The sequence below is a fragment of the Trifolium pratense genome, linkage group LG7, assembly GCF_020283565.1.
Source record: "Trifolium pratense cultivar HEN17-A07 linkage group LG7, ARS_RC_1.1, whole genome shotgun sequence".
Taxonomy (NCBI): Eukaryota; Viridiplantae; Streptophyta; class Magnoliopsida; order Fabales; family Fabaceae; genus Trifolium; species Trifolium pratense.
Genome location: NC_060065.1, coordinates 47398671 through 47413702, shown reverse-complemented (window position 1 = coordinate 47413702; position 15032 = coordinate 47398671). Strand labels below are relative to the sequence as shown.

General features: G+C 31.9%; 2 protein-coding genes across 11 annotated transcripts in view; both read right to left on the bottom strand.

The window, feature by feature from the left end:
• Positions 1-4380: 4380 nt before the first annotated feature.
• Positions 4381-15032, bottom strand: part of LOC123895496 (fatty acyl-CoA reductase 3-like) — a 53291-nt gene continuing 42639 nt past the window's right edge. Inside the window, exons 12-14 of one of the 2 annotated variants that reach the window (XM_045945857.1) lie at positions 9075-9103; positions 4858-4985; positions 4381-4752 (exon numbers count right to left, since the gene is read on the bottom strand). In XM_045945857.1, coding sequence (XP_045801813.1) covers positions 4599-4752; positions 4858-4985; positions 9075-9103 — 311 coding nt within the window. In that variant the 3' untranslated portion in view covers positions 4381-4598. Of the gene's footprint in view, positions 4753-4857; positions 4986-5593; positions 5740-9074; positions 9104-15032 lie in introns of those variants that run through there. The other variant, XR_006804392.1, reaches the window with a different exon arrangement.
• On the bottom strand, positions 9640-14371 carry LOC123895497 (phosphoenolpyruvate carboxylase 4-like). 9 transcript variants are annotated; one of them, XM_045945865.1, is made up of 11 exons: positions 14141-14364; positions 13456-13540; positions 13293-13359; positions 12899-12946; positions 12764-12807; positions 12637-12661; positions 12448-12556; positions 11966-12029; positions 11505-11568; positions 11301-11362; positions 10963-11128 (listed from the first exon to the last, which is right to left on the bottom strand). In XM_045945865.1, the coding sequence occupies exons 2-8, from the start codon at positions 13463-13465 to the stop codon at positions 12018-12020; spliced, it is 315 nt and encodes a 104-aa protein (XP_045801821.1). In that variant the 5' UTR covers positions 13466-13540; positions 14141-14364; the 3' UTR covers positions 10963-11128; positions 11301-11362; positions 11505-11568; positions 11966-12017. The 9 variants fall into 9 exon arrangements, with proteins under 9 accessions (XP_045801816.1, XP_045801814.1, XP_045801815.1 ...); XM_045945861.1 differs by lacking the exon at positions 13293-13359 and having other exon boundaries at positions 14141-14371; XM_045945864.1 differs by lacking the exon at positions 14141-14364 and having other exon boundaries at positions 13456-13679.

Sequence of the window (15032 nt, the reverse complement as noted above, 5' to 3'; positions counted from 1 at the left end):
TTTGATCAATTTTCCCTTATATTTTGGGACAGAGTAGTATAATGGTAATGAAGCACAAGTAATAAATAATATTATAATAAATATGAATTTTATAAATTTCACCGTTGTATTAAAAATTTATGTTATATAAATTAGAAGGAAAATGCTAAACAGTGTCTCCGGGGCACTGTTTAAGGAACCAAATATAGTAATATCACATTAAAGTTTGTGCAGTCAACGCCTCGAAAGTGTAAACATTATTATTTTTAATTTTAAAATTTCTTTTTTTGGTTTCCTTAACCAGTGCTCCGGGGGCACCGGTTAGCATGACCCTATAAATTATTCATAATTTTTTTAAAAGAACTTATATGTTATATAGATTATTCATAATTTTTCAAAAAGAAATTGAAAATTATTTGATATGTTATGAAACTCATCAAAATTAACGATATTCAATAAAAAATCATAAACCCGGTGCGGTCAAAAGCTTCCAAATCTGTTGAGATTTGCAGGATTCTTTTTATTGAGTCTCTTTTGGTTTTCAAATCTGCTGAGATTTGCAGACTTCTTTGTATTTGGTTTGACCTTTTTCACATCGGCGTTGATGGTTTGGAAGCAGATTGCGAGCTAGCTAGAACTTATCTGCCTAGCTTTCTTTCTACCGTTGTCACATCAATTTTGGGCTCACGGAGATACTTTTTGGGTTCTGATGCACCGATCACTTTTGATTCGAGATTGAGAGTTAAAGTTTCGTGGCATATCTATGAGTTGAGTTTGTGTCTTCTTTGCTGGTCTGGAGGCTGAGGAGTGTCTCTCTGAGAATGAGATTAGATGTAGACTTCTATTAAGTGGTGTCGGTTTTGATTTTCTTCATTGATATTCCGCTTATATACAGCGCATTTGTTTTTGTAGTCCTGTTTCTCCCGGCTCTGTTCGTCTTGTACATAGACTGATTATTAATAATAGGCTTAAATGCAGTTTTGGCCCCTCAAGTTTCACAATTGCTTGATTTTGGCCCCCCACATTTCAATTGCTTGATTTTAACCCTTTAAGTTTCACAATTGCTTGATTTTAGCCCTCCAAGTTTCAATTGCTTGATTTTGGCCCTCCAAGTTTACCTCCTTTTGTATTTGCTAGCCCCCCGTTGACTTTTTTGACTATAAATTGCTTATGTGACATTTTAAAAAAATTAAAAATATGTTTTAATTAAAAAATAATAATATTTGCTTTTATAAAAATGTATTAAAAATTGTTTTTTTAATAAAAAGTTTAATAATTATTTTTTATTTAAAAAAAAGTTTACAAAGTTTTTAAAAAATAATTCATAAAATGTTTTTTTTACTTTTTTATATAACAAAATTATTTTACAAACTACATATAATAAAATAAAAATTATAATTTAGTTTGTAAAAAACAATTTGTAATTTATTTATTTATTTATTTTTAAATACTTATTTGCAAATTTGGGATTTAACCAAGTTTTCTTGTATACATGTCATTCCGAAATGATCTATTAATCTGCTAATAAGTCGTTTAATTGCAGTTCCACCTATCACGTTATTGTGAAAGACGATGAGGATTTTTGAATATATCGACACATGTATTTCTAAAAGGTCTTTAATACTTACTATTCTCTTAACTTAGTAAAATATATACTTATATATATGATTTAAAATCAAATAACGCATCACATTTTTTTAATTCATATTATTTCCAGAATTCTAAGCAAATCAAAGTTCATTCTAAAAATAATATACATGAAGCAGGAAGCACACCACAACACACCGACTGAAAAACTAGTATTACTATTTTCATTCATGTGTGTTTGGTTGGATGGAATAAATTGGGTTTTCACATGTCTGATTTTTACACTATCACATGTCACCGCATAGCTTTTTCACATGATGAAGTAACTCGATTTCATCACCGCATAGTATAGTCATTGATGTCACATTAATTAATACAGCTCATAATGAATTGAAGGTGCTACTGCTGCATGCACTGCAAAAATATTGAAGATGCTGCATTGCATGCAAAACGTAACGTGTCAATTCAATATACAATACCTATACTGTACCACTCATAACAATCTTCAAGCACTTAATTAGAGAACATGACCTACCTTCCCATGACATTTATATCATCAGAACTGCAAAGTGCCAACCGATTTGACACACACAAACAAACACTTGCTCATATATATTGATGCCATATATATATAATTAAGACAACATCTAACATGCATAAACCGTTGAAATTTTATATGGGTTATGCTAACCGGTGTCCCTGGGGCACTGGTTAAGAAAACCAAAAAAGAAAACTTTTAAATTGAAAATAATACATTTTAGACTTTCGAGGTGTTGACTGCACAAAGTTCAATGTCATATTACTATATTTGCTTCCTTAAACAGTGCCCCGGCTGTTTAGCATTTATATATATATATATATATATATATATATATATATATATATATATATATATATATATATATATATATATATATATATATATATCCCCTTAAAATTATAAAAAATAGACAAATTTATTTTTTATTATTTTATTGGCAAATTAGTTTTTAGTGTATTGTTAGAGAGTAGGGGGAATTGTTAGTAATTAGCAAGGTTGTGAAAACCGGACCGATAATCGAACCAGCGAGCTTACCGATTCAAGGTTCAATTGGTCGGTCCGGGGTTCAATCGAGTCGGACCGTTTTTAATTAAATATATATTTTTTATTTTTAAATGATGTTTAAAATTATAATAACAAACAAGCCCTTAAGAGAAATGTTACGGTCATGTCATGATGTAGGAGGATTTCTTCTGTATATTATTATTTTAGTTAGATTTAGTTTTATTATATTTTAGGTTGATTTCTTATTTTTATATTTCACCTAGGTTAGTTATTTTTATATTTTAGGAAGATTTGTAATTTTTATTTAGCTAGGTTTGTTGTTTTTATTTTTACAATCTTTTAGGAGATTTGTTAATTTTATTTTTCACTCATATTTAAGCTAAATTATTGTAGCTTTGAAGGCAACCTTTTGATTTAATAAAATTCAGAGATTTTTCTCAAATTTGGTAGATTCCAAATTACTCCTTCTGGTGGATTCCGGAAGTCTAGTGGATTCTAGATTAGTTACTCTTTCTAGTGGATTCCGGAAATCTGGTGGATTCCAGAGCCTTATTTGACAGGTTTGTCACTTGCGAACCTGTGTTTTATTATAGGATTAGCGCTTGCTTTTCCTTCACGCTTCCGTACTGCGTCATGTCACCTCATTTATAACAATCACCCAACATGAGCTATGTTACCTCATTATTTTTTGGGTAGGTTCCATTCTTAAAATTTTTTGAATTAACTAATGAATGCAAACTGTGAACAAAAACTATAATATCATAAGAAAAATAATTGATTATGGTCTGGTACTCTGGTTTTTTTTGTTTTAAATGAATTGAGGATCGAACCCGGGATCTATAGCGTACTACCCAAATTCCTCACCACTAAACCAAACCGAGTGGCTTGTCTGGTACTCTGGTTGGCAATACGTTAACGAGAGAATATTAAAATTAACAACCGTTAAAGTAGGTTGGGTTTCATTTTTTTTATGATCGAAATTCAAACAAGATGACACACATATGAGGGAATTTCTTTGTGGGATTTTTAGTTTGAACGTGTTATCATTAGGATTTAGGATAATGAGATTTCAACTGCATATGAAATTGGGTTTGGAAAAGATGAATGGTTAGTGATTAATGAGAATGGGTAGAATAAGGAAAGACACATGTGCTGTTTAAAATGAGTGTTATACGTCTCAACAATTAATTTTAATTTAAAGGTCAATAATTGTTCCTTTCATTCTCATATATAAAACTCATTCTCATGCGTTCAATGATTTCCTATGAATCGCTCAAAATACACTTGTTAACATTTTCGCCATTTTATACTTAATGTGAGTATTCATTAATACAATCGCTCAAATATATTGAGATTATATATGTGTGTGTAATTCTTCTGTTTAAGCGAACTTTTGCAAGAGTATTTATCACATATAACATATATGATAAATATTAGTAAAATTTAATTTCTTGTTCGACATTAACGAAATTTATGAAATAATAACTTTTCTTTTACCAAATGAGAATACAAGTTTTATTAATAAAACATATGTAAAATAATAATCACCAATACAAAATATGAGATCACACACATTTATTTTTGGATAAAATTGGTGCAAATAGTGAATCGTTTGATTATACACACATCACTTCAAGGCATACTTGAAGATACCAGGAATATGAATATTCATGAAATAATCTTCCAAATCAATAATTTGGGGACAAAGTAAAACAAATCTATTTCTACACCTCTTTGTTTTGCAGCTAATAGCAACTTTTTTGTATTCATATTATGTCTTATATATATACTCGTTCGCATGTTAAAATGCGTAAAATTTTCAATGATTCCCTATGTGTTCGATCAAAATACACTTGCTAAATTTTCTCCGTTTTATACCTAGTTTGAGTATCCATTAATACAATAAAACATACGTTAACAATAATCACACATTTATTTTTGGATAAAAAAATGGGTGCAAATAGTGAACTGTTTGATCATATACACATCACTTCAAGGCATACTTGAAGATACCGAGAATATGGATATTCATGAAATAATCTTCCCAATCAATGATTTGAGAGTCAAAGTAAAATAAATCCATTTCCACATCTTCTTGTTTTGCGGCTGATAGCAACCTTTGCGTATTCATATCATCAAATCTGTGTACAAAATAAGCATTTGTCTTAGTTAATTAATAAATACATTAAACAAATACTATAGTATTATATTTTAATTTAGATGCTAATTAGAATCAATCAACTTACATGCCATTGAAGAACAAGTAAGGTAGATAAAGATCGACCAGCCGCATAACAATATTAATTTTTCGATTTAGGTCGAGGCACATCCCTTGAAAATATTGGCATAGCAGTTTATTGACCAGCTCTAATACCTGTTATATATGAAAACTTTGTTAGCACATTACTGTTATGGCATGAATTACATTCACCATTTTTTTTAACAACAAAGAAATTGAGTATATGACTAATCCAATTTAATCCATGGACAATAAGGAAACATTACTAAAAAGCTTAGTAACCATTAATTCACATAAATATTAATGGTTGGAGAAATTAGGCTGACATGACGCTGTTCCATTAATTTGATTCTTGATTAATTTTAGATCACAACTTTAGCGACAAGGGTGAGCAAGAAACTATAGTTCTTCTAACCCGATAATATTTGGGTTGATTTAAGAGAAAATTGGGTTGACACGAAATTTATGTTAAATATTTTTTTAATGACCTCATTACTACAAAACATAGTTCTTTTACTCGGAAAAATATTTTAGATTTAATAATTAAATTCAATAGATACTTCCTTAATTTAATAAGCAATTTTGTTGAACTCTAAATATAGCAGATTCACAATCCTTTAGCTCTAACAAGAAGATAAAGTTTCTTTTCCACAAAAACTACAAAATCACACAAGTAAACAAACATATTGTATATAATTAAAGCATTACTTAGAAGATGACTCAAAAGAGAGTGAGAAATATACTTTTTTCCAAGGAAGCCAGTAACACCAGTTAATAGAATTGTTTTGCCATGAAGAAAATGTATAATGCTTTTGAATTCCATTGCAAATCGGGGTAGAGAAGTTTTCAAAGGAAAAAGGGAAAAAAGAAACTAGAAAGGAGCTGAAAATAGAACACATGATGCTGCTTATTAGAAGATGATACACTATATGTTTTTATACGCTCATGAGTCATGACAAATGTTACATGTATGCTATTATTATTATTATTATTATTATTATTATTATTATTATTATTATTATTATTATTATTATTATTATTTTTATTATTATTATTATTATTATTATTATTATTATTATTATTATTATTATTATTATTAATTAGTGATTTTTAGATGAGAAAATAGCGAGTCAATTTGAAACTCTTTAAATGGGGGTTTTCTAGTTTTTAAAGGGTTTATGTAGCTGATTTGGTTAATTGGGCTGACGGTGGTTCTGCAAGTGCACAGAGTCGCTATCAAGTAATAAAGTGATAAGTTTATCGTTCTCAACAGGAATTGTGCCAAAATTACTAGTTTCGCTTAGGAATATGGATAAATTAAATGACTGAAAATAAATGCATAAATGGTATCTTTGTCTTCACTTTGTTTGTTTAAAAATGTATCTTTGCGGGTACTTTAGTAAATGCAAGAAATAAATGCATAAATTAAATGACTAAAAATAAATAATGTGTGTGTGACCACACGGGGTAGTTAAGTGTGGTCGGATCCCTCTCTTACTCCTGTTTGATTGCTCTATTATTCCCCTCGATAAGGATTTAGACCGTTGAAAATAAGTTTGAAGCAATATCTGTTTCTATTTTTATTACAAGCTTTTACAGAGCCTAGTTAAAGGTTACCCTTACTTTATTTAGACACCATTGTCCAAAGCTCCACTTTTTCGTTTAAACTTTGGTCTCATCACCCTGGGGACCCCTAAATTATAAGCTGTCACGTGTGCCTAAAACTTGTCACCTACCCACAGACATACTCTGCAAGGTAGAAATTATCGTTTTTTTAAATCCTATACTAAGACGGCAGATACTGAATTTAATGGTCTCATATAGGCCCTAGTATGCTGTCCTTCGGTCGGGATTACTAGCTTCGTTTCCTATGTGATATCCACTAGATCCTTAGATTTTATTCTAATGTGATCAATATTAAAATAACTAAAACCATACAACAAAAGAGTTTGAAATAGAAATAATTGAAATTTATAAATATTATAAATACTACTACCAAGTATTCGTAAGGGAGTTTCTCGACTCCACCTAACCTAGGAAAAATAAATTACAAAGACATAAAGAAAAGAACCTTGTTGGCCTTGGAGTTCCTTGGTCTCCTTGCCTCCTCTTTAGAGTTCTCCTACTCTAGAGTGAATATTCAAAGTATTGAATATTTGGAATGTTTGTGAATGAATAATAGTGAAAGAGGAAGGCTCTATTTATAGTTTTACAAATTACAGCTGGGTTTGGGCTTTTTCTATGCACCCATTGTGGTCACGATGGCGTGTATTTTTGCCTCATCGTGGCCACGATGGATCCTATCGTGGTGTGGTGGAAGATATTCTCATGATTTTTTGCGTATTTTTCAAGTCATAATCGTGCCACGATGACAAGCCATCGTGCCACGATGGTAAAGATTTTATGCAATTTTTCTTCAATTTTATCCGTCTTCTCATCGCGCCACGCTGAGACACAACGTGGATACGATGGTGCGCTGCTTTATTATATTTTTGCCCTTTTTTTTTTGCTGTTTTTCCACTTTTATTGCTTCTGGTCCTTATGTCTTCATTTTTCCCGATATTTGCTTGCTTTTGGTCTTCAATTACTATAAAAACTACAATAATCTACTACAAAAAACATCATATAATTGGCTGTCATCATGTGTCTATATTTTTCTTGTGTTTGTTGGGACTCGAGTAATGTTTGTTGTTTACTTGATTTTTATTACTGCTTTGAGGTTTTCTCCTTCTTTGTAATCTTGGGAGGTAATTGGTTCCCCTTTTATTAACTAGACGGCCGCCCGTACGTTGCACGGGTTCGGCGGAGCATGATTTATATACCAATCATGGTTGTTATGAGTCAAGAAAGTTAGTCATAAGCATATGGAAATTTCTTAGGGGGAGTATCATTTATATATCAATCATGGATGCTATGAGCCGAGGAAGCTAGTCATAAGCATATGGAAATCAATTAGGGGGAGCATCATTTATATATCAATCATGGATGTTATGAGCCAAGGAAGCTAGTCATAAGCATGTGGAAATCAATTAGGGGGAACATCATTTACATATCAATCATCGATACTATGAACAAAGGAACGTAGTCATAAGCATATGGAAATTAAGCAATTTAATTACAATATCATTACCAAAACCGCATAGTGGAAAGAAAACATAAGTGATCTCACCTTGCCATTGAAATTAAAACAAATTAAAACTGGATCACCAGAATTAGAACCAACCCGGATATTCTTTTTGTTGTTGACTATTTTGTCTTTCATGAGTTTATCAAATTTGGCCTGCCGAACAACAAAAGATGACTCCCAAACAACAGTTTCCGCAGAACAATGGTTCTTCCACTGAATGTACGTCAGATGTATCGGACAACCATCTTTCAACTTGACATAGACATAATGACTGGGAATAGCTCCAAGACAAATAATCAGTGAAGAAAGGTCGAATGATGGGATGCCACGCAATGGGAAAGACCAGACATATATATTAGAAAGATACAAAACCTCTATATTACAATGAAAAAAAATTACAAATATATATTGATAATCGGAGAACAATAAAAAAAAAAATTGTCATCAATACCCAAATGTTTATAAATCGTGCAATAAAGTAAGACATCAAATTGTGAGACCTCCATCCATGATTAGAATTAGGAACCTGGATAAGAAACTATCTATTAAAAGTTGGCCTTAAGCGGAGATAATTTTTTAAACTCTATATGCAGCGCGCATAAATTATAGAAAGCGCCCATAAATTACATGCATATATGTTAGAAAGATACAAAATCTCTATATTAGAATGAAAAAAAAAATTACAAATATATATTGATAATCGGAGAATAATAAAAAAAAAATTGCAAATCTCGATCGACATCCGAAAGTTTATAAATCGGGTAATAAAGTAAGACATCAAATTGTGAGACCAAAGTGATACATATAGAGGTTAATATACGGTGTGGAGACTAAGAAACTCTATTAAATTTTGGTCTTAAGCGGAGTGAAATTTAAAAACTTTATACGCAAGGCGCATAAATCATAGACATCTATATTAGTAAGACACAAAAATTACGAATATATGCAGCGCACAAAAGTTGTATATCGATAATCAGAATTACAATCATTTGTTGATACTCAGAGATGGAATTACGAAGAATCTATAAATCTTTATATTAGGAACGAATAGAAATTAGGAACAATATATACTGGAATGTTTATGAATGGCCTAAAACAGAAATAACTAACAAAAACCATAAGAAAACTACAAAATTATGAACATCTGAAAGAAAATATGAGTGTATGCTTAGTATTTGAGAAGATTGGTAGATTGGTGAGTGTCATTAATGAAGTTGGCTAGTAAATGGCAAGATAGATAGGAGTCATGGTCTATAGCCATCCCTAAAAAAATAAAATCACAAATGCCTATGGTACTCATGTATACATATTGATTACTTCATGTTTCTTGTTATCAGGTTAGATATCACACTCTCAGGTTATTTCTGCTTATTATCAAATTACACATACTCTACAGAAGCAAAATCATACCAGAAACCATTATAAAAAAAAAATCATACCAGAAAAAAGTTTACCGAGTAAAAGTTATTGTCTCAAGTCTCAAGAGTTGAAATAGCTATTTAATTACTTAAGAGTTGAAATAGCTACTTAATTACTAACTGTAGTAACTGATGCTGGCACAATTTCCATTTGAATTTTATTGTCCACACAATATATCATATGTCCACACAAATGAAGAAAAAGTTCATGAGATATTAATTAAGAACTTAGTAGGTACCATAATGCAGGAAAAGCTTAATCATACATCACATTCTAACATTATAATGCATCTTCTGTTTACATAACAAACCATTCACCATTATGGTTATACACTTATACCAATCTTTACTAAACAAACCTAACATAAAACAAACTATTCATCATTCATTAGTGCTGAAAGTTGTGTACATTGTTATAGTTATTGAGAAGCAAGGTTAACCGGTATTCCTCATACCAGCAGCGATCCCATTTACAGTGATAAGCAAAGCATCTCTGAGTTTAAGGTTGTCATCATCGCGCCTTAACCTCTTGAGAATCTCCACTTGTAACAGGTTCATTGGATTGAGAAATGGAAGTCTGTTCTCAACCAACCTCCTCAAGCTCCTATTATTCTGCTGAAGTTTCTCATGGCCACTAATCACCAGCACAAACTTTTCAGCTGTCAAGAGCTCGTTTCTTAGCTCGCGGCCGAGTTCTTGCCTCTCCTCTGACACAAGGGCTTCATCATAGTACTTTGCTATAGTAGTGTCTGCTTTCCCTAAAACCATCTCAATAAGGTCTATTGTGCTTTGAAAGAAAGGCCATTCTTTGTACATTGCTTTTAGTTCTTCACTGTGACCTTTCTCACAGGCACCTTTCAAACCTGCTCCGACTCCGAGCCAAGCTGGAAGAACAAATCTAGTTTGAGTCCATGCAAACACCCAGGGAATAGCACGTAGGTGTCCAATTCCTCTCGTGTTCTTCCTCCTTGCAGGACGGCTACCTATGTTGAGGAAGCCGAGTTCTGCTTCAGGCGTGGCTTCGGCGAAGTACGTAAGGAATTCTGGATTTTCGTAGACTACGTTGCGGTAACACTGGCAACTGATCTCTGAGATTTCTTCCATGAGATTACGCCAATTTTCATCTCGAGGTGGGAGTGGTGGACGAAGAGTTGCAAGTAGTACTGCGGTTGTGTATATTTCAAGTTGTCGAACAGCTATTTGTGGTAACCCAAACTTGGCCTCTACCATTTCTCCCTGCTCAGTAGACCGAAGTGTTCCCTGCGATGCACCATCGGAAAAATAAATTTGTATTTTCAAATGTTATATTTAGATACTTGAGGACTACATAAATCACTACACTACCAGTCCAATAGTCCAAATGTTACTTCCTTACGATCCAAGGAATCAAGTCCTTGAAGTTGAAACCATACAACCACCATCACCTCATACAATTAGTTTTAAGAAGAAAAAATATATTGAGAAAAATAATAACAAAGTTAAATGTATAACCTACCATCACAGACCCGGGTGGTTGAGACTGAATAGCCAGATATGTAGGGCCACCACCTCGGCCAATACTGCCTCCACGGCCATGAAACAGTGTAACTTTAATACCGTAATCATTGCAAGCAGCTACAACATCCTCCTGAGCTTTGTAAAGTTCCCAAGCAGCAGTGAAGCGGCCAGCATCTTTACCATGGCTGCCATGACATATTCTTAAAGATTAGTTTCAACTTTCAACTTAGTACTACCTGCAAGCAACAACGACAACATTACAAACCTGTTGCAACTCATAATCAGCACAAATGACACTAAAATCATTTAAGACAAAGCTTGTTATGTTTTTTCCCTTTCAAATAAATTAATCCTAAATAATTCTAAACCGTCATCGTAAAAAATAGCAGTCCGACAAAGAACACTTACAGCTACCCGTTGTTGGTTGATCCCACCATTTGCACTAACCAAAATGTATCCATTACTTCCCTCTAATGAAGTAGTACAATAGAAGAGAGCAAACTGTGAGTACTCATAATGGACCAATAAGCCTTTCTTTATTTGTAATTGTAGTTATGCAAAGACATGAATCATGATAATAATCGTCAAATTTCAAAGTTCAGACACACATACCATTAGGTTCCCAAATTCGCTGATCAGAACATGGTGTCCAAGAAGAAGCAGGGACCAAAGGTTCCTGCCAAAAATCTTTTGGTTCACATTTGTTCTCCACCATTACACAAAACACAGTTACTGAAAATCGAAAATTGTGCAATGGCAAACAATTGAAAATGGTTTGGATTTCGCGAACTTGGTGAGTTGGAATTGAACAATAGAATACAAATTTTCAATTTCTAAAGCCCCCAAATAAGATACATTGTATCATTAAAGAACCAATCATAGTGCTGCATATAGTATAACATGTTAAAATTGAAAACAATTTAAAGTGAAATAGAAAGGAGTAATCACTATCCCATCTAACAGTTCCTTTCCAATTTTCATGAGTGGCAAATCTAACAATCTATCAAACTCCACAATAAAAAAAAAAGAAAAATCTAAATATCGATCTATATCTACAGGCCATTTATTCATACCATTCGACCCGCCAACAAATAAGTCCCCGAGTCAGCAATGGCCGCACATCCATCAGCACAATATCTTGAATGACAATAAGAAAACGTCAAACCAATGAAATTAAAGCTAAGATCAATTTATGAAATATTAGGAAAATGAAGTGGAATCTATGCTTATAGCAATCTACACATACCAGTTATATTGTATTTGAGAAAACCATCTAAATCCCACTAACAACTCCTAAAAGGTAGTGATTATTATTAACTAAAACATAGAAACAAATCCTAATAAATATGACAACTAAGCATCTAAATCCCACTAACAACTCCTAAAAGGTAGTGATTATTATTAACTAAAACATAGAAACAAATCCTAATAAATATGACAACTAAGCAACAATAATTTCAAAACAAAAAAAATAAAAATAGAGAGAGGATTATAAAATCAGATATAAGAAACACAATTGAAGAAAAATAGGGAATTCAAATAAAAAAAGACATACCTTTTTTTTCAAATTCATGAACAACAATCTCTGATAATTGATTTCTGAAACTCTATATTCCATTTTCTGGTAATCAAAACAAACCCAAGTTTTCTGATAAAATTGAATTCTGAAACGAAAACTTACTCAAATCCCAAACATCAGCTAAATATTACTCAAATACAATCAAATAAAGTTTAGAAAACTTACACAATCAAACCATAATTTTGTGAACCTGAACAAACAATAAAATTCGCAAAAAAAGAAATCAGAATATGAAATGAAATATATGAAATAAGGAAGGGATTTCAATTATATCTTCATGAGTTTCACATACCTTGCTTTTTGAGAAGCTCTTTAAACATTCCTTTATGAGGATACCTGCATGTCAATTGACCAAAGAAAACACAGGACTCATTAAACACAACAATGGTGTGAAACCCATGAAATCCAAAGCCAAGAAAAACAATACCTTAATTCCAAATCTTCATCGATCTTTGTCGTTGCTGGGTTTGTAAATCTGAACAAACATTATTTGTGACATAAGATTAATAGAGCAATTGATCAAAAAGCCCAATATTACGTAATTTGGTAGTTTTCTTCCTAAAATTATTCCAACACTAACCCAAATATCATCTGAACACAACCAAGTCTGATTGACAAATAGAAAGTAGCTATAATTTTCATATGAGATTGACAAACAAAAAGTCTACAGAAAGTAGCTATGAAAAACAGTTAGAATCGTTTCATGGATGCAAGTCTCATTGATTCACTAAATAGCTTTAAGAAACCATTAGCTTTAAGAGAAGACACACAACACAAGCAATCCAACATCAAAATCAAAAATAAAAAATACCAAAATCTACCTTGGATAATGGATTGGGTGCAATCTTGCAGGAGAAACTATTTTATCAAACTCAAAAACATAATAACCTTGAATCATCAAAAATAAATAATTTTGTCCAAAATAACCAATTTTCTTGTTAAATCTAATCTAAATCAACAAAAATAGAATAGCAAAACATTCACCTCTTCCCATTAGAAAGGTTGTGGTCGTGAGTTTTCACCATTTTCCTAGCCGCAAAACAGAGACAAATCTGAATATGAAAGAAAACTAAAAAAGCGAAAGATTAAGCAAGTTTATGAGCACATTGACATGAGGAACCTGTTGTAACAACAAACAAACACACATTAGTTAATCAATTAATTAAAAATATAATCCAAACCCAAAAGATAATCTCGTATTAAAATGAAAATCATACATCACAGTTATGAGAAGAAGGAACAATATTTTCAAGTTTTTGGCCAGTGAAGATGTCAATACCTACAAAGCAACACTTAACATGATGTTTTTCCAGTTTTGGAAGTTGAAACTCCAACTACCTGTGTCCAACACAAACAAACAGACCCCACAAAACGTAAATCATTAAAAATCAAAACTTAACTTTGTTTTGAACAAAATAACACAAAATTTATCTGAGGTTTGATTAAGCATAATCCAATTGATAAAAATTCAATTTTATCATTGGAATGCTTTCTGCAAAAATTTAAAACAAAAAAAAAACGAAAACAGTTTGAAAGAGAAAAGAGATTTTTCTAGTCAACTGAGTTTATTGACATCCAAAGATCCAATTTCATGGAGGATTTCAAACATGCAAGATCTAAATTTGAGGAATTGAAATTTGGGGGTTAGGGTTGATGATTTTCGGCCTACCTGAGAGGAAGAATAACATGATTCTGATGACGGCGGCATCACCGGAAGCGGAGATAACGTTCTGATTCGGAGATTGATTTGTAGGTGGTGGTGGAGGTTGTGGTGGATGCGGTGGTGGAGGAGGAGATGAGGCAGGGAGGAGAGATGAAAGTGTGAGATGGTGAGAAAAGAGAGAGCGTACGAGAGAGAGGGAGAGAAGAGAGAGAAAAAAACTTTACAAATTAAAAAAATTTGGGAAAAGAGAAATACATATGTCACTGGGCCCAATGCATGTGTAACATATTGCTAGTATGTGGAAGCTTCTAGTTACCTCCTCTGCATCACAACCCACACACTTGTCATGTGAGGCTTTGCATGGATGACATATAGATGGTTTCAAAGTTGACCAAACCTTGCAGCCAGGCATGTGGAACATGATCATTGGGCCAAGACAAGCACATGGTGGCAATACACAATTGGACATGAGTCAAGGTGTGAAGCATTTATTGGCCAATTGATTAGGGTTTGCAATTAGGGTTTCCCAATCCATGATCTTTTATGTATATTATAGATTATAGATTATAGATTATAGATTATAGATAGATTATAGATTATAGATATATTAATATTATATATTATATTATATTATTTTAACCTATTTAAAAATAAATGTTTGAAACCCATCACTACAACAAAACGAAAAAAATGTATGAAATGAGGTGAAAAATTTGCAAATTAATGAAGTACAAAATGAAGCACAAATGTATCACTCTTTATAGAACCAATAATATATAATGAACTTAAATAAATAAATAAAAATTATGTATATATATATATATATATATATATATATATATATATATATATATATATATATATATATATATAATGAATTTATTGCATCCTTTACTTC